The 18770-nt window shown below is 44.6% G+C and overlaps 1 protein-coding gene across 4 annotated transcripts in view; it reads left to right on the top strand.

Annotated features, from left to right (window-relative positions):
• The window catches only part of SORCS3 (sortilin related VPS10 domain containing receptor 3), a 465994-nt gene that overhangs the window by 144790 nt on the left and 302434 nt on the right, over positions 1 to 18770 (top strand). For 3 of the 4 annotated variants that reach the window (XM_045025354.1, XM_045025356.1, XM_045025355.1), the window contains one exon: positions 11660 to 11727. The exons of the other annotated variant lie outside the window; for it this stretch is intronic. In XM_045025354.1, the coding sequence (XP_044881289.1) occupies positions 11660 to 11727 (68 nt within the window). The remainder of the gene's footprint in view (positions 1 to 11659; positions 11728 to 18770) is intronic. 4 annotated transcript variants of the gene reach the window in all.

Here is an 18770-nt window from a genome sequence, read left to right as displayed (position 1 = left end):
TTAAATAAGATCAGGACAATGAGGACTTATGCTAGAGCTGAGCCAAACTCAGTATTTCCATCTCACTGGAAGTTCTGATATTTAGACATTTGTTTTCATCTCGAATTGGGATGAAAATTTGAAACACAAAATCATTTTTGCAACACAAAAAGTTCAGAAAAATTTCTATTCAGCAATGTCAAAACACTTTTTGTTTTGATTCGCTGAAGTGAATTAAAACATTTTGCTTTGAATTAGTTTCACATTGCACTGCATATATTTATGATGCCATGGTGCCTCTTGGGAATTTTAGTTCAGCTGCTCATGTCCTCATTCCTCTGTATGGGACAGGCTCCCTGACCAAACTACATCTCCCATGATGCGCCATGTGGCTCAGTCAAAGAGGAGACCACAGGGGATCATGGGAGATGTAGTCCAATTAAGGAGCCCCACCCATGAAGAGGATGCGGGTATGAAACATTCAAACTACAGTTTCTATGAAGCATTGTGGCGCCATAGGCAGATACTATTTAATGTTGAACTGATTTGAAACAAAATCTTTGTTTAGTTGAACATAATGAAATATTTCAATTCAGTTCTAAACTATCCAGATCAAAATATTTCGCTTAGATTTTCCTGACAGAAAGCAATTTTTTCTTATTTATTGAAAAATCAATTTAGCAGAAACTACATATTTTAATTGAAAAATCACTTAGATGGAAAATTCCCAACAAGCTTTAGTTACTGCTCTGAAATGAGGCTGGTCTTCAGACCCTTACTTGCCCTGGCAGTTCGTCACATCGCAAGCGCCGCTCATTCTCTTGCCTTGTATCATCCATTTTTCTTTTTAATGAGAGCTCTACTCTGAAGCTCATGCCCCCAAACTTTGAGTTCAGCACATCTCCCGGCTCAGGTCCTAGCGCTGGGAACTGTTAAATTACCCTTCGAGCTGGGATGTGGTTCCCCAGAGTTAAACTGCGGCACAAGCGCTGCCTGCTTGCAGAGGGTATTGAAAGATAATTGGAATGAGGGCCCTTTTTCTTTTCCTGTCAGGTTTCCTGCTTGAACTTAGGGAGTGAGATACATATCACAGCTTTAGGAAGAAGAAAAAGAAGTAGGGGAAAAAAAAGAATTAAGTTGCCCAAGACTTTGGCCATGATATCTTAGCAGAGGGGAAGGACTGGGAGATATGATCCAGTGTGGGTTGAATCAATAAAAATAAATTATGAGTTCTTTGCCATCGCCTCCTATAATGCATGACAGAGGACCCGTAAATCATATCTCCACCCGGCAGTAGAGATTGTATTTACCGGTATGTTTAACTGAGGTACACAAAGATAAAGCGCGGGCTTCTGTTATTTGAAGCCGTCTGGATGTCTTTTCTTGTGGGAATGCTTGTTTGTTCGCAGCAGGACCATCTAGAAGCGGCAGCAAAGATACTATGAGGAAAAATCATGCCTTGTCAGAGGAATGGCTTAGATAACCTAATAGGTCTTTGCCATCTCTGACTTCTGTGATTTGTGCTACTTGTGAGCTGTTGTGTCCCTCCGGCAGTGTGTTTGTTTATATTGGCTTGGGATCCTTCCCAACTGTCCCCCATGTTTTGCTGCTAGCTTTAAAAGACTGATTCATACACCGTGTCTTCCCCAAAGACAAGCTTATCCTGACTCATGCCCAACGATTAGAATAATATTTAGCTTTTATGGAGTGCTTTTCAGCTTTACAAGCCAAACTACCAGCTATGCTCTGGGATCCAGCCCAGCCTCTGGGGTGTTAACACAGCAGCTCGTTAATGGTGAGCAATAGCAGCGATTTGAAGCTTCAGGGCGGTAGGCAGGTTATACTTCTGAAATTTGATCAGGATACCGGGATTAATTAATATTCTTCTTGCAAATAATGCTATGGACCCTTTAATGACTAGAAAGAACCAGGGCCTCTTTTTTTTTTTCCTTCCAATATCCAGCCCCAGAGATAGCATAGTGCATCCTCACATCATGCAGGAGCAAATACCCTACCTCAGCAGCAGGCGTGGGTGACCTTCCTACCAGCTCTGTTGTACTGACCCTTTAATGTTTTGGCTTTTGGGCCGTACTCCAATAGCCAAATGTCTTCTGGGTTGCTTCTGCCTAGCAGCATTAAGGGCTGGTGGGAGGAGGGTTTCTCAGTCCCTGCTGCTGCAGAATTGGAGGACAGGCTGTTTTGCTCTCTGCTGCGGACACTTAGTGGTGCATCGGGGAAGAGCTGGCTGATGACACCATCCCCAGTGAATAATGACAGGGAGAGAGGGCCAGCGAACTGCTTGCTGAAGGCAAAGGAGGGGGCCAGGTAAGCCTACCGCGAGGTGAGAGGGCAGCTGGCCATTCACAAAAACACTGAGAGGTGGAAAAGGCCGCAGGATGCTGCTGTACAAAGAGGGGTCCTCTGGGTAAGTGGAGAGGAGCTCCAGATCAGATGGGCAAGGGGAGTCCAGAGTAAGAAGGGGGCAGATGAGGGTGATATTCAGAATTGGATGGGGGTGGGGAGGTCTCTGGTGGGGTGAATGAGGGCCTGAGAGTCCAATCAGATTACCTGGTGCCAAGCTACATTTTCCACCCAGAAGTCTCCGTTGTTAGTGAAAAGACTCCCATTGGCTTCAGTGGGCTTTGGATCCGGCTCCAAGTACTTATTGTTTGGCATTAAAAGGGATAAAACGAAACAAAATAACGTGGCTATTTTCCAACCAAACAATGAAAAGCAGCACAGGGCAGAGAAGATTAAAAGAGGGCGTTTTTCTTTAGTTCTTTTATTAGTTTTTGTTTTGATGACACATTTGACAGTTTCAGCAATTGGTGATCACAGGGTCTCGTGAACATTTTTAGTATTGGTATCTGATCTCTAGACTCATTTCTTTCATTTTCAGAGGTTTCTTTTGCCAGCCCTGCCTGAAGCCATGTACTGATTTTTTTTTTTTGTTCTTACTTTTTTTAAACATGTGTATAGGACCAGATCCTCTGTGGCTGTAGATTGGCTTGGTTCACAGGAGCCCTGGTGATTTACACCAGGAAAGGAACTGGCCCTCAGATGTTATCAGTCCCTTTCGTTCTTCTGAAATGAAACACCTCAACCAATAGAGTTCTCAGCTACCAGCTTCTTCGAGTAGGCTCACCAAAGCCAGCGAGAAAGAATTGGTTTGTGGTGAAAGCCCTGGGCTGGTGTTTTGAGAGAATCAGTTTCTCTTTCCAGTTGTGCCCAGACTTACTGTGTTACGCTGAACAAATTGTGACTTAATCTTTCCTCACCTCAGTAGAACAAGGCTCTATTACTTGTCTTTCTTACAGTGGTGGTACTGGCTATGCCTCAATTAAATGTTTGTGTAAAGTGCTTTGAATTCCTCAGATGGAAAGTACCATCAGAATACTTAGCACCTCTGTCCTTTCTTCCCAGGAGGAAATTGTATTGTTCAGATGTTAACCACTACACCCAAGATAAGCAAGTGCAGTGTCATAGAATATCAGGGTTGGAAGGGATCTCAGGAGGTCATCTAGTCCAACCCCCTGCTCAAAGCAGGACCAACCCCCAGATTTTTACCCCAGTTCCCCAAATGGCCCCATCAAGTATTGAACTCACAGCTCTGGGTTTAGCAGGCCAATGCTCAAACCACTGAGCTAAGGCAGGTGTCTATGACTGGGGATATGTGTGAGATTAGGAGGAGCATCACGGTCCTGTCTAGAGGGGGTTGTGTGAACATTATTTTTCAGGAAGGAAGAAAAAAAACCACACAAATCAAACCTCAGCAGGAACCTCCCCATTTCAGCTGTTTTTGCCCCCGCCCCCCGCCATTCCCTGATCGTGATGCAAACTCAAAATGAGACCAAATTCATTTCAAAGCTCCCCAGCCCTTAATTTGGAGTCTGTTAAGTGACCCAACAATGGATGAAATGTATGTGGTGTGGGGTTGGACTCTGAGTGCTTTTCTCCATGCTAGGGCCCTGATCTAGCAAAACTTATGCACAACCTTAACTTTGAGTGTGTGAGGAGTCCCACTGAAGTAATGGACCTCAATGGAACTAAAGTTAAGCAGATGTTTCCGTGTCTTGCTAGATCAGTCTGTGGATCGTGTACTGTGCAGCTTTCTATTGATGGTAGAGACTGGCTTAATGACCAAATTAATCTCCACTGAAAGTACATTTAAGTCAGTGGATAAATTGGCGTGGCTTTTTTTTTTCTTTAAGACTATAGTGCAAGCAATCAAACAGCCTGGGACTTCATTGGTCCATATTCGTTGGCTCTCAGAAACACCAGCACTGGTCTCCCCTCAATTGCAGAAGGTCCATGAAGAGCCCTGCCGATTGGCTCATGTTTTCATCAGCCCCTTGTGTTTACCCATCAGTGCAGCTGCTTTCATCAGAGTCCGGAAAATGCAAATTACAATAGTGGACAAGCTTTCCTCGCCTAGCATTGAGGGTAAAGGTTACAAATGTTATGGAAAACAAGTATTTAGCTTGGAAATGAAAAAACGTACCCCAGTGTTTGAGTGTGAGAGGGAGAGCTCTCATTTTTTATAGCTAAAGCTATCCCTTCTCTATTTTTTTACATCAAGACACTGCCTGCACAGCACGCCTTCCTTTGCTCCTTATTAATTACACTCTGAAAATATGTGGACAGGGCTACTGATGAGCTATGTTAATCTCTCTGCTGATAAAGCTGATTGCTGAGGATAGGGATTAATTTCGTGCTGCAGATCAAGGCTGGCTTCTCAGCTTCTCTACCTAAAGTGATCACACATCTCTCTCTAATGAGGATGTCTCCTTGATACATGAGAGTAGCTGCCTTTGACTTGATGCTTCTCAGTTGTTCTGAAGTTCTTTATTAAGCTGCTGAAGGAATCCAATGCATTTACACTGTAATTCTTTGGAACCAAAGAGCATCTATATGGAGGTATATGCAAAGCACTGCACCAATTTAGAGGTAGCAAGGTCTGGGGGAAGGTTTAATGAACTAAAGTAATTTTCCTTCATAGTAAAACTTTATGGCCAGGAGAGGTTCTTACACCCCTGAAGGTGCTCAGGGGCTCGTGAGCCCTTCCGTAATTTATGTTTTCAAGGATTCTTAGTATTTCTTCCATACAATAGGAATTCCCTTGTGCTTGGTGTTTTCCATATGGACCAAAACTGAGGCAGCTGTGGCAGATCTAGGTTCATTTCCAGGTTCTTTCTCTGTGGGTTCTTTTTCTTTTTGGTCAAAGTAAAAGCTACCAGATCGACCAGTCTTGGAGACTGAAAGCTTCTATCTTGAGGAGGAGGTACGTTATACTTGCCATGTATGCAGCAGTGCATGCTTCCTCATGCTGTCCCTGCTGTCTTCATGCTTTCACCCTGACCCAGAGGAGCCACCTATAGTGAACAAAAGAGGATTTCACTCCCCAATGCTTGGCTTGTCTGTTGGGACTGCCAACAAAGGGGGCTGATTTTTAGGCCTGGTCTACACTTAAAAGTTAGGTTGACTTAGCTATGTCTCCCAGGGCTGTGGAAAATTTTGTGACCTGATTAGGTCGACATAATCCCTACTGGAGATGCAACTAGGTTGATGGAAGAATTCTTCCGTCAACCAAGCTATTACCTCTCAGAAAGGTAGATTAACTGCATTGATGGAAAAAACCCCTTCCCTCAATGTAGGAAGCATCTTCGCTCTGGCGCTATAGTGGGCTGTAGTGTAGACATGCCCTTAGAATGGAAACTCTTTGGATCAGGAACTACCCTTTTGTTCTGTGTTTGCACAACGGGGTCCTAGTCCATGACTGGGGCTCCTAGATGCTACTGTACTAAAGATAATTAACAATAGTGGTAGGAGTGTTTTGTGATGTGGGTGCTTGCTAGAGCAGGCTGGGAATTTTTTCTTCAAAATTATTTTTCATCAGATAATGCAGTTTCTGGAAAATGATTGTGCTGGATTTTTTTCAATTTTTCCATTAGGAACACCAAAATGAACTATTTCACTTCAGATCATTTAATTTTGAGTTAATTTGACATTATAAACGGCATTTTCACATGAGGTTGCATTGCCTCATGGGAATTGTAGTTTGGTTGTCTCGCATCCCTGTTCTGTCCTATGGGCTGGGCTCCCTGGCTGACTACAATCTCCTATGATGCAATGTGGTCTCCCCTCTGAATGAGCTGCATGTTGCCTCATGGGAGTCACATGACTAGAGGGCATCATGGGAAATTACTTTGGCCACAGAGCTCATCCCCCAGGGGAGAATGGGGGCATCAAGTAAATGACTCGCAACACCCAGTTCAATAAACAGAAATGAAACCTTTCAATTCAGGCATATAAACATTTTTCATTTTGATTGAAAATGCCAGAATGAAACGACTCTCCATTTCCGGCCCAATATTACTTGGAGAGTTGTGTTTGGTGAAACATTTTGATATTTCAACTTTTCATCCAAAAAAAAAAATTAATATAAAAATTTTGCGCAGGATGGAAATTCCCAATTTCGCTCAGCTCCAACACTTATCCGGTAGCGAATGGATTGAATGTGCCAACTCCATCTTGCATAGGGCACCGAACATCCTTAGATCACTGCTCTCTCCAGATGGGGAAGGATGGAGGCAGCCTGATAACTGTGTGCTGCACAACCGTGCTGGAAACCCAGTGGAAATTGTCTCCGTTGCCTTCTGCTTCTAAGGTTGTTGGGGATTGTTGAGCCTGGTGTTGGGGTAGTACATGGAATCCCTCCCAAAGCAGGATTGGAAATGCCTTGTTGCCAAACAGTAACTTTTCAGCTTGGAAAAGTGATGACTAAGGGGAGATGTGATAGAGGTCTCTAAAGTCATACTTGATGTCGAGAAAGTAAATAAGGAAGTATTATATACTCCTCATAACACAAGAACTAGGGGTCATCAAATGAAATTAATAGGCATCAGGTTTAAAACAAACAAAAGGAAGTACTTTTTCACATAATGCACAGTCAACCTGTGGAACTCCTTGCCAGAGGATGTTGTGAAGGCCAAGTTTATAACAGCGTTCAAAAAAAGCACTAGGTAAGTTCATGGAGGATAGGTCCATCGGTGGCTATTAGCCAGGATGGACACAGATGGTGTCCCTAGCCACTGTTTGCCAGAAGCTGGGAATGGGTGACAGGGGTTTGATCAGTTGGTGATTATGTGTTCTGTAAATTCCCTCTGGGGCACTTGGCACTGGCCACTGTTGGTAGACAGGATACTGGGCTAGATGGACCTTTGGTCTGACCCAGTATGGCTGTTCTTATGGTAACTTTCCTGGCAGACAAGTTATTTCAGAAATGTGTTGTCCAACCTTTTTGCCTAGGAGGGTGGTGGCTGTTCAGAGTCTTAAACAGGCCCTGAAGTCTCTTGTGAATAACTGCTAAGTACCATGCTGTTTAAAAGCCTGTCTGAAAACAAACTTGTACCTTGGCTGTTTCTTTGTCTGTGATGTATGTCTTGGCTGTATGTATGGCATTGCTTTGATAGTTACATTTGCTCCCTTAGTATCACAAAGCAGTGTTATGAAGAAAGGGACTTTCACAGCTTTAGTCACAAAGGTTTGTATGTTAAGACTCCCTGCAATCCTCCCTGGTTTTTAAACTCCCCAACCTATTGTACGTGTTACATGTACTGTCTCTGAAGTGGCTTGTTTCATAAGCGAGAGCTGCGTTTTGTGCTGGCAGAAGCTACTCCGTTTGCAGTTGTAATATGAGCGTGCCTCCAGCATTGTGTGTGTGTGTGCGTGTTTGTGATTTGTATGTGTGATATGTTGTAAGGACTCTGTTGCATATCACTAATGCCTCAAGCAACTCCAGTTATTTTCTAGGACCCTATGTGAGGTTTAACTGCTAAGGGATGCTTACATTTCTGCCTTGCTCTCATTTGCAGCATGGTTTCCAGACAGTAAAGGCAGTAGTAGGGCTGGATTCTGCTTTGTTACGCTGGTGTCAATCCAGAATAGCTCCACCAAAGCTGATGGCTTTACTTCAGATTTAAACCAGGATGGCAGAGCTGGATTTAGCCCATTGGCCTAGTATTTGCAAGTTTTGCTAATGATAAATTACATACTGTAAGGTACAATTACAATAAGCATAAAACCCAGCAAGAGCTGTGTAAGGAACAGAGTCCTTACAGAGAGAGTATGAACACAGCATCCATTTGAAATTACAGGGGAAATTAAATGGGCAGAATGTAATTACCCTGTTGGAATCTGTCCAGGATGTTGGGGCTCAATATATCTCAAATATCTAAGATCTGATCCAGCTCCCATTGACTTCAGTGGAAGCTGGATTGGGTTCCTACATTGGAAAACAAGTACCATGTCACTAGAAGGAAAATCAAACCTTCAAGTGGCTTTACGTCCCAGGAGAAAGATCGCCCTTCCAGTACCACAGCGCCCCCTAGCGCTGTGTGGGGCATTGATTCAGGAGTCCGAGGGAAGAGCGCCATCTCCTGTGTGACTAATGGCACCACCCTTTAGGGGCTCTCATCTAAGTACCGGAGGTGCTGCTTCTCAGATATGACACGAGCATTGCCCCAGGGCAATAGGAAGCATTCTAAAAATAAGCTACCCTAACCAGGGTATCCTTGAGAAAGTGGGAATCCAACCCCATCACCCAGCGTGTAATGATGGATAGTGGGATGTTAATCAGGAAAGGCAAACTTGTGCAGCAGCCAGGTGGCTGGGTCACCACGTCTTGCTGATAGTTCCTCACCTTGTGCGGAAAGCTGTGGAGAAGCTTTTAATTTATAGCATGAAGGTATTTTTCGTATTTCCCTACTGCGTCACATTGATTTATGGAGTGACCTAACCTAACTCAAATCTGTCCAGCAACTGTTCCTTCACATTCCCTGCCAGAAGCTGCTTAACTTCTATTCTTCCCCCCCCCCCCCGCCCGATTTCTACCCTGGAGGAAATAATGGAGCCAAACAAGAGCAAGAGAGAGAACAGTAACAACAGTATAAAGATGAATGAATGCTTGAAACAGACATCCCATCCATTAACCTAGGCTGAAGCATGTGCCCTAGAGTCTTATAGTTCCCATAGATCTCTTCCCTGTGATATGCTCTCAATAAGAAGGTACTGCAACCTGGGGTTTGTGACAGTGATTAACACATCTGCACTTTTCCCTTCAGCCTTTAACTTGTTGCCCCAGGTAGCTGTTAAGCAAGATAAGGCCACATTAAGGGCCTGGCCCTGCAAATGCCATGGAGTGTAGTGCTTGCTACTGTGAGCAGAGCTGGGCAACATTTTTCCAATGAAAAGCCTTTTTATTAGGGGAAAAAATGGTCTCATCTTTGAAAATGAAAACTTTGCAAAAGGCCGACCATTTCTCTGAATTTTGCTCGACATTTTATCTAGATCTCTGTAGAAATTTTTTTCATTTGCCAGAAACCTAAATGTTTTCATTTAAAAAAAAATTGCCAAAAATATTTGGAAAAGGGCCTCTTTTGAGCCCTGGAAAATGTGGAAACAAGGGTGAGATTTCAAAATTTTGCTAAATTGGAAAAAAAAAAAATCAGTAGCGCATGGGGCAGGTCTACACTGTCCCTTGAGTCAATCTGAATTATGTCACTCAGGGGAGCGAAAAAGCCCCCTCCCTTGAGCGACGCAAATTTTGCGCTATCCACATGGGTGCTTTACTGGTGGGAGATGCTCTCCCGCTGACGTAGCTTCCGCCTCTCACTAAGGTGGAGTAATTATGCCGATGGGAGTACGCTCTCCTGTCGGCACAGAGCGTCTTCACCAGATACGCTACAGCGGGACAGCTGCGCCGATGTAGCTCTGTACTGTAGACTTGCCCCTGAGGGGGTCCCATTCACTTCAGTTGGATGAATCACGTGGTAAGCACTGTGTTAGGCCGCAAAGCCTAGATTTGTAAAGGTATTTAGGCATTGCTCTGCTCAGCTTTTCAACACCTACAAGACTTAGGAGCCTAAGACTTGGTCTACACCTAAAACTTAGGACGGCATAGCTGTGTCACCCAGGGATGTGAAAATATCACACTCCTGAGATGTAGTTAAACTAGCGTAAACCCCAGGGTAGAAGCCTCTGGATTGGCGGAAAAATTCTTCTGCCAACATGGCTACCATCTCTACCTGGACTATATGGCATTGGTTGTGTTGCCATGGTGATCCAAGCAATGCCTAGATAGCTTTCATAATCTGGTGTTGGCAGGAGTGTCTTATCTGTAGAGCTACGTGTCAGGGAAAGAGAAGTGGGAGAGAGAGCGGTTATTGGCACTCTATGTGAGTAATGTTATGTGGAGGGCTTATGGGAGGGGGAGGGTACACCTGGCATAATATCTCTAGGTGTGCTAAGGGGTTTGAGCTCGCCAGCAACCCCTGTTACACCTTTTAACTTCCAGCACAGCTGACCAAGGCCCTGATTCAGCCAGGTACTTAAGCATGTGCTTAACTTTAAGCATGCTTCTCTTCCAGAGAAGAGCAACAAAAATGATTAAAGGTCTAGAAAACATGACCTACGAGGGAAGATTGAAAACATTGGGTTTGTTCAGTCTGGAGAAGAGAAGACTGAGAGGGGACATAACAGTTTTCAAATACATAAAAGGTTATTACAAGGAGGGAGAAAAATTGTTCTTAACCTCTGAGGATAGAGCAAGACGCAATGGGCTTAAATTGCAGCAAGGGCGGTTTAAGTTGGACATTAGTAAAAACTTCCTATCTGTCAGTGGAATAAATTACCTACGGAGGTTGTGGAATCTCCATCATTTTTAAGAGCAGGTTAGACAAACACCTGTCAGGGATGATCGGATAATACTTAGTCCTGCCATGAGTGCACGGTGGACTAGATGACCTCTCAAGGTCCCTTCCAGTCCTATGATTCTATGCAAGTCCCACTGACTTTAATGGGACTTATGAACTGACTATAAAAGGGGGTGAAACAAAATCTTAGCTTGAATTTTGGCATGTTCAAAATCTGAATCTGCATTTTGTGCTTTGAACACATCTCTGCTAAAGGTAAATAGTCCTGGAAATTGCTTGGGGTTATGGCCATCCCATTTTTCCCAATGGTTGGGATAAAGCTTTGGCTATGTTTCTTTTATGTATGGTTCAGGTAATGTTTCTTTACCTGAAACGCTGAGTTTTTGCCCATCATTGATTGTGAAGCCCTTTGGCTGTGATCAAGGAAAATTTTGACCCCAGTCCAGCAGTCTGATCCTAGTTGGGAGTGTGAACTCTTACGCCTTAGGAAAGTCTCATAAAAAATAATGGAGCTCAGCATGGATGCGCAGACTGGTTCAGGGTCTGGGCATGAATCCTCTCTCCATTTATCTTCGCTGAGTCTGAGGACTTTCATTGTCAAGTACCTTGGGGAATAAAGAGAGGAGTAGTTGAGTGTGGTTTCTGATTGGGCTACTTAGATAACAAGTTCCATCTCATTCCATCCCTGACCTTGAATAACTACAGCTGTAGAGAAGCCAGCTAACAATGTTAAAGGAATTCTTGTTGGCATGTTTCATTTCAAATGCGAAACATCCCGAGGATTAAAATAAATGTTACTAGTTACATGGATGCATTGAGCTAATGATTTTCTTTTTACCTACTTGATCCTATAATACCCCAACTTTAATGGATAAATGCTAAGCTCTCCTTTGGGTGATTTCAGATGCATTATATACATAGTTACAAAATCTTAAAGGAAGGCTCTTTTCTTTCTTTCTCCCCTGCAGGTGATTCTCATTCTAACAAAGCTCTACGACTTCAACTTGGGGAGCGTTACTGAAAGCTCACTGTGGAGGTAAGTGGATTATAGAAATCAGTGAATGGCAGGGAGCGGTTTGCTAGGCCTCATGTTATATGGGCTGCTGAGACTCAGAGAACCTGAATTGGCTGATCTGGGAAAAGTGGGGGAAATCAGAATAAGTTTGTGAGCTGCTCTGGTAAAACAGTCTTTGTTTGTGAGCTCACTAATTCTACGCCAGTAAGGGATGGATGGATGGTGTTCCGGTTAAGATACCTGACTGGGACCTAAGAGATCTGGATGTCGGTCCTACCTCTCCCATAAGTTCACCGTGGGCCTTCACACACATGGCTGAACGTCAGTTACCCATCTGTTAAATTGGGACAATAATCCCCCCACCCCTTTTTTTTGGCTGCGTTATCTTATTTTGATCACTAACTCTTCAGGGCAGGGATTGTCTCTTACTCTGCGTGTGCACAGCGCTAGCACAATGGGGGCTGATCTGAGCTAGGGACTTTAGGCACTGCTGTAATGCAAATAATAAAGATGCCCAGAAGAAAAGTTTGTTAGAGAGAGGACATCGGGGAATGACATTTAAAAAAAAACAACCCAACTCAGACCAGTAAAAACTTGATGTCAGGGAGACTGGTCTTGGCTAAGTGAGAGAGCCCACTTAACTTCCGCATAGCTGTTGTATTATTATTTGTCTTACCATAGGAGCCCTAGACATGGATCCGGGCTGCACTATGCTAGGAACTGTACAAACACAAAACTAAAAGGTGGTCCCTGACCCAATGAGCTTTCCCCTGGCATCCAATCCTATTCTGTATTTCTCATATGGTGGCCCAAATCCTGGACTCACAGATACTTACAGCAAAACTTCCATTGATTCCATCAGGAGAAGGATTTGGCTCAGAAATACTTGTTACAGTTGGAGAACTTTTATTTGCAAAGCATGTTTACAGCACAAACAGCTAGCTAACCATCCCAATCAATCCTCTCTTCCACCTTTGAGCCCCTCTGCCAGGCAGGCAGGCGGTATCACAATTTGGCACATAGGTGGAGGTGAGCAGAGGCATGTCTGAAGTCACACAGGGGAATCAGTATCCGAACTGGAATTAGAATCAGGAGTTCCAGGCTCAGCTCACACCTCCCATGTGTTATTCCATTACTGACTTGGATAGATTAGCCAATATACAGTGAGTTGACTGCCTTTGGTTGTGCTTTGTTTCTTCTGCGGCCATTTAATGACCGTGTTTTATGCAAGCATTTGAATTCTCTTTTCTCAACAGATTCAAATTGCAGAGACTGGGCTGCAATATATATATATATATATATATATATATATATATATATATATATATATATACACGCATGCCATGTACAAATGTGTGTGTGGGTGGGTGTGTATGTGTCACACACAATTATAAGTGTGTGTTAATAATATATATATACACAGGCTTACAGACAGCATATAAATACGTGGGCCATATCCTTAGCTTGTGTAAATTAGCTTAGCTCCATTCAAAACATTTTGCACCAGCTGGGGATCTCGACCTCTGTATTTCCACCTGTTCTGCAGAATGGAAGAGTCTTAAACCGAGCGAAGTGGTTTTTCAATGGTATGCACAGTACAGGGCAAAAGAAATTTTCAAGGGCCGGGACTATACTTCACTGTTATACCCATTATAGTGCGTTTATTGTTAACTTGCAACAAGAATTATTAGTAACGCTGCCAGTCAGTCCATGGTAACTCTCTGTTACTGAATGTGTCACTTCTGCGCAGACATTCTGTTGCCCTTCTTTCCACCCAGCCTTTTTGACGTCTTTGTTCTCCTATTAACGTTAAAGTCACGTTTGCAAGATAGTTTCAGGAGCATTACTGGATGGGGGTTAACCATGCAGCAGAGTCAGTTAATGCATTAGGAGTTAATTGTTCATAACAGCTCTTGAAACTTCTTGACTTGCCTGGCACTCTAAAGCCTAATTGTGCTATACCATGGTAATCTGCAAATGTATAAATAACCATGAAACTAAGAGGGAACACAGCCGTTTTCACTTACCTCGTACTTTTCAGGGTCTTTAAGCCTTGAAAACTTTTGCCTTGCACCTAACAAGTACAAATGACACAGTAATTATACTTTAAGCATAATTACCACGCAATCTGCTCTGCATAAATAATGTAACGAGCCAGCAAATCCTGCCTTAATGCCAAGAAATTGCAGCTGCATTTGAGCTGTGCGAAAAGGTGATAGTGACATTCCTCTTGGAGGTTTTTTTTTGGGGGGGTGGGTGGGTTCGGAGAGGAAGATGGGGATTAGCCATCAGCTCAAACTACATGTTTCCAAGTAGGTCTTACAGCTCGTGAAGAAGATATGCTAAAAACGTAGACTGCTTCGTGAAACCCATTTTAGTATTGTCCTGGACAATCCATCTAGTTTGCAGCAGAGATTACAGAGTGGTAAATTATGACATGGAGTGGGTTCTTGTGGCTAGGACAGGGGTGGGCAAACTTTTGGGCCCAATGGCCACATCTGGGTATGGAAATTATATGACGAGCCATGAATGCTCACAAAATTGGGGTTGGAGTGAAGGAAGTGGGGTGAGGCCTCTGTCTGGGGGTGCAGGCTCTAGGGTGGGGCCAGAAATGAGGAGAGTTCAGGGTATGGGAGGCGGTTCCAGGCTGGGGGTTAGGGTGTGGGGGGCGGAGGGGGGTGAGGGTTCTGGCTGGAGGTACAGGCTCTGGGGTGGGGTAGCAATGAGGGATTTTGGGTGTAGGAGGGTGTTCGAGGCTGGGACTGTGGGGTTTGGAGGGCAGTAGGGGGATTAGGGCTGGGGTAGGGGGTTGGGGCACAGGAGAGAGTCAGAGGTGCAGGCTCCAGGCGGCGCTTACCTCAAGCAGCTCCTGGAAGCCGCGGCATGTCCCCTCTCTGGCTCCTACATGGAGGCACGGCCAGGTGGTTCTGCGTGCTGCCCCATCTGCAGGCGCCACCCTGCAGCTCCCATTGGCCACAGTTCCCAACCAATGGGAGCTGTGGGCAAGGCACGTGGGGCCAGGGCTGCGAGCTGAGCCCCTGGTTGTCCCTAAACATAGGAGCTGGCGGGGGGACACGCCGCTGCTTCCGTGAGCTGCGGAACGTGCGTGCCGAGCAGGTGTGGCCCCAACCCCACTCCCCAGCGGGAACTCGAGGGGCAGATTAAATTGGCTGGCGGGCCAGATGTGGCTTGCAGGCCATAGTTTGCCCACCCCTGGGCTACATCAAGGGATTAGGAGTCAGGACTCCTGGGTTCTGTTCCAATTTCCGGTCAGGATTGAATTCTAGTGGTTAGAGCAGGAGACTGGGAGTCAAGACTCCTGGGTTCTAATCCCCATTGATTTGCCTGATGATCTTGGGTAAACCCCTGTGCCTCAGTTTTCCCATCTGAAAAATGCAGAATAAAAAAGGTTTCATTAAGGCTTGTAAAGTGCTTTGAGTTCCTCTCATGGAAGGTATTACAGAAATGCGTAATCTTTATTAATAATGGCATATTCAATAGTAAGAATAAGCTGAGAAATACTCACATACATCATGATATCTGAGCTCCTACGAGGTTTAAAATAATCATTACAAGAATGTACAGGGACTCCTGGATTGTTCTGTTTTCTGGGGTTGGGCATGTTCTTGCAACTACACAATAGTTCTGCTCTCCTAGACAATGGTATTTCTTGATCCTGGCTCTGAATAGTCAGCAAACAGGTCGGTTTCCAGAAGAGAAGGACTCTAATGGCAGACAGCAGTAAGCCATGTACTAAAGCTTCAGAGGAGGTGAGAATGGGAAACCGTGCAATATTGTCTCCAAATATGGGCTTCATCCTTCATTCTTCATGCATCAGAAACTGCCACTGAATTCCCTCTTGGTCCTTGGGAGTCTAGAACGAGAGGCTGCTTTTAATGGGAAAACCGCACTGCAATAGAAAAGCTATTCTAAACCCTGCATCTAAATACAAAGCCAAGTAAATCAATAGGAAAATGTCCTGAGTGTAATTAAAAAGAGAAGAAAGAATTAACAGTCAGTTTGGATGCTGCTCTGCTAACTGTCTGATGTCGGTTAAGTCAGATCAAATGCCACTCAGCATTCAAATGAAGGAACAGAGGCATTGCTGAAGCCTTGTAAATGTTTTCATTTTTAAAATAATTTTTCATTTTATTTTGGGAATATTGTGGTGTGGCTTTTTTTTTCTTTTAAAGTTTTATCCTTTTTAGCAATTTTAGCAATGGAGAAGGGCGATGAAAGGGGTCAGGTCAGGTACTGGGAGGACTGTGCTGGAGGTGGGGTGATGCAAAGCAAGCTTGCTCCTCAGTCACCCGGCAATGGCTGATCCTGTCCCACGAGGCTGGGCCAAGTTCTAGTTGTTGTGATCTAGCGTGTGGGGTTGCAGCACCACTGAGCTTTGGCCTGGCTGCTTCCCCATCATGATGACGTAAGGGCGCGAGGCCAAATTTGAGTGAGTGGTACTGTGACCCTGTATGCCAGCTTGCAATGACACTAACTCAGATTTGGCCTGGTCATTCCTACCCGCTCCCCACCTCATGATGGAGGGATGGCCAAACCTGAGTGGCACTGCCCCTATGCGCTAGGCTGTACCACCCAGAGCGAGGAGCCGGGCCCAGCCGCGTGGGACAGAAGCCACAGGAGCTGCTGCTGCAGGGTGAGGGTTTTTAAAAATGTTGTTTCTGGTTTTACAGTGTATTATATTGTATCTGTGAAAACCACAGGGCTCTTGGCCTTGCTTGTAACAGATTGGTCTAGGGGTCCCCTACTCCAATATCTGGTTCTCTGGCCAGTACCTGTTACTTCAGAGGAAGATACAAGAAAACACCACCATGAACCTAACCCTCTCAGGACTGGTCTACGCTAGAAAATTAGATTGACCGAGTGGTGTTGCTCAAGGGTGTGAAAAATCCACCCCTGTCAGCAACACCGTTAAGCCAGCTAAGTCCCCGTGTCAATAGGCAAGGTCGATAGGAGAATTCTTCCTTTGACATAGCCACTGCCTCTTGGAGAGGTGGATAGCTTACGATGAGAACCCCTCCCATTGGCATAGGTAGTGTCCACGCTGAAACACGACAGCAGCATTTCAAGCACAGGCGCCGACTTTCCAAAGTGCTGGGGGGTGCTCGACCTCCAACTCTGCCCCAGGCCCTGCCCCCACTCTGCCCCTTCCCCCAAGACCCACCCCTGCCCTGCCTCTTCCTGTCCCCACTCCTCCTCCACCCTGCCCCTCCCAAGCGTGCCACGTCCTTGCTCTTCTCCCCTCCCTTCTAGCCTTCTGCACGCCGCGAAACAGCTGATTGCGGCGGGTGGGAGGCATGGGAAGGGAGAGGGAGGCGTTGATTGGTGGGGCCCGCCGGGGGATGGGAGGCGCTGGGGTGTTGTAGGGGGGAGCTGATCACCCACCATTTTTTTTCCCCTATGGGTGCTCCAGCTCCAGAGCACCCATGGAGTTGGCGCCTATGATTTCAAGTGTGGCCAACTACTAAGTTAGTGGTTGGCTGATGTCCTGAAACCTGAGGGTTTCTATCACTTACAGGCCCTGAGCTAGGGGTGTGAGTCCTCTGCATGTGTAGACATACTAGCTCGAGCTCTCCTTGAGCTAGTATGACTATAAATAGTAGTGGAGCCACGGTAGTGTCAGCTACCGTGGCTACACTGCTATGTATAGTCATGCTAGCTCAAGGAAAGCTAGCATGAGTAAGTGTTCATGAGCCAGGGAATCACACCCTACCTTATAATGCAAACATGGAAGTTCTTATTATCTAGATAAACAGGGTGATTTAAAAAAAAAAATTCTGTGAAAACTGTATTTTGCCAAACATTTTTTTTTAAAATAACCATATGTTCTCTGGTGGAAAAAAAGTTTTTGCTTTCCATTGACTTTTTTTCATAAAAAAACTCAAAAAATGTAATCCAAAAAATTTATTCTGAAATGTTGCAGTAGAACCTCATGCTCTTATTCTCCTTTATGGGCCAGGGGGCTAGTCAGATTTCAGCTCCCATGATGCACTGTGGCCATGCCGCTGCCAGGATGCACCACCTCCCCTTGCTAGAAGAGGAAACAGTGGTGATGGGAGATGGAGTCCAATCAGGGAGCCTGGCCCATGGAGGAGTATGGAAGCATGAGGTGCTTGAACTACAACACCCATGGAGCATTGCAGCAACTTTGCATAATCAAAATATTTTGCTTTTCTGTTTCCCTTTGGAAATTCGGACTTTTCCATTGAGGGTAGGGAGAATCTGACCAGTGATTGATTTATATCTTTAAGCCTGGTGGTTCATAGCACTTCACTTCTAGTTTTCACTTCTAGTTTTTCCCCCATCTAGTACAAAAGTGGAAGTTCAGATTGTCTTCATGAATGTCTCTCTTATTTTGTTAATTTTGGCCTCAGATATATCTTATGGCATGGAGTTCCACAGGTTAACTATGTATTATGGAAAAAAAGAGATCCTTTCATCAGTTTAAAGTCTGTTGCCTTTGTTTCACTGCATATGCCCTTGTTCTTGTATTGAGAGATTGGGTAAACAGGCGCACCTGATTCCATAGTTATATTCTATAACTCTATCATGTCCCTTTTTTTATTTGTCTCCTCTCTCAACTAAACATCCCAGTCTTTCTCCTTCTTCTTTATATAGAAGCTTCTAATCTTCTAGCCACGTCCTGTTCTGTTTCTGCTAGATTATTTTTGAGATAGGGTGACTAGAAGTGAACATAACATTCCAGATGAGGGTGTACCATGGCCATGATAATACTTTCAGTATTTTCTATCCCATTCTTTATGCAGCCTCCCGTGTGTGTGTGTGTATGTGTCTACCACTATGGATTGAACAGATATTTCTGTTGAGTTTGCTATAATATCAGCCATGTCTCTTTTCTGAATTGTTACTTAATTTAGAACCTAGGAGTTGTTATTTGTACTATGGTAGACAAATCCCTGACCTAAAAAGTTTACAATCCAAATATAAGACAAGAGACATCAGTGTGACACAAGAACAGAGACCAGACACGGGAATCACAAGGCAACATTGAGATATTTATGATCGGCATGATAAGCAGTGACCAC

Source organism: Mauremys mutica, chromosome 7, assembly GCF_020497125.1.
Source record: "Mauremys mutica isolate MM-2020 ecotype Southern chromosome 7, ASM2049712v1, whole genome shotgun sequence".
Classification (NCBI taxonomy): Eukaryota; Metazoa; Chordata; order Testudines; family Geoemydidae; genus Mauremys; species Mauremys mutica.
Note: the sequence above shows the minus strand (reverse complement) of the source record. Positions and strands in the feature narration are given on the sequence as shown.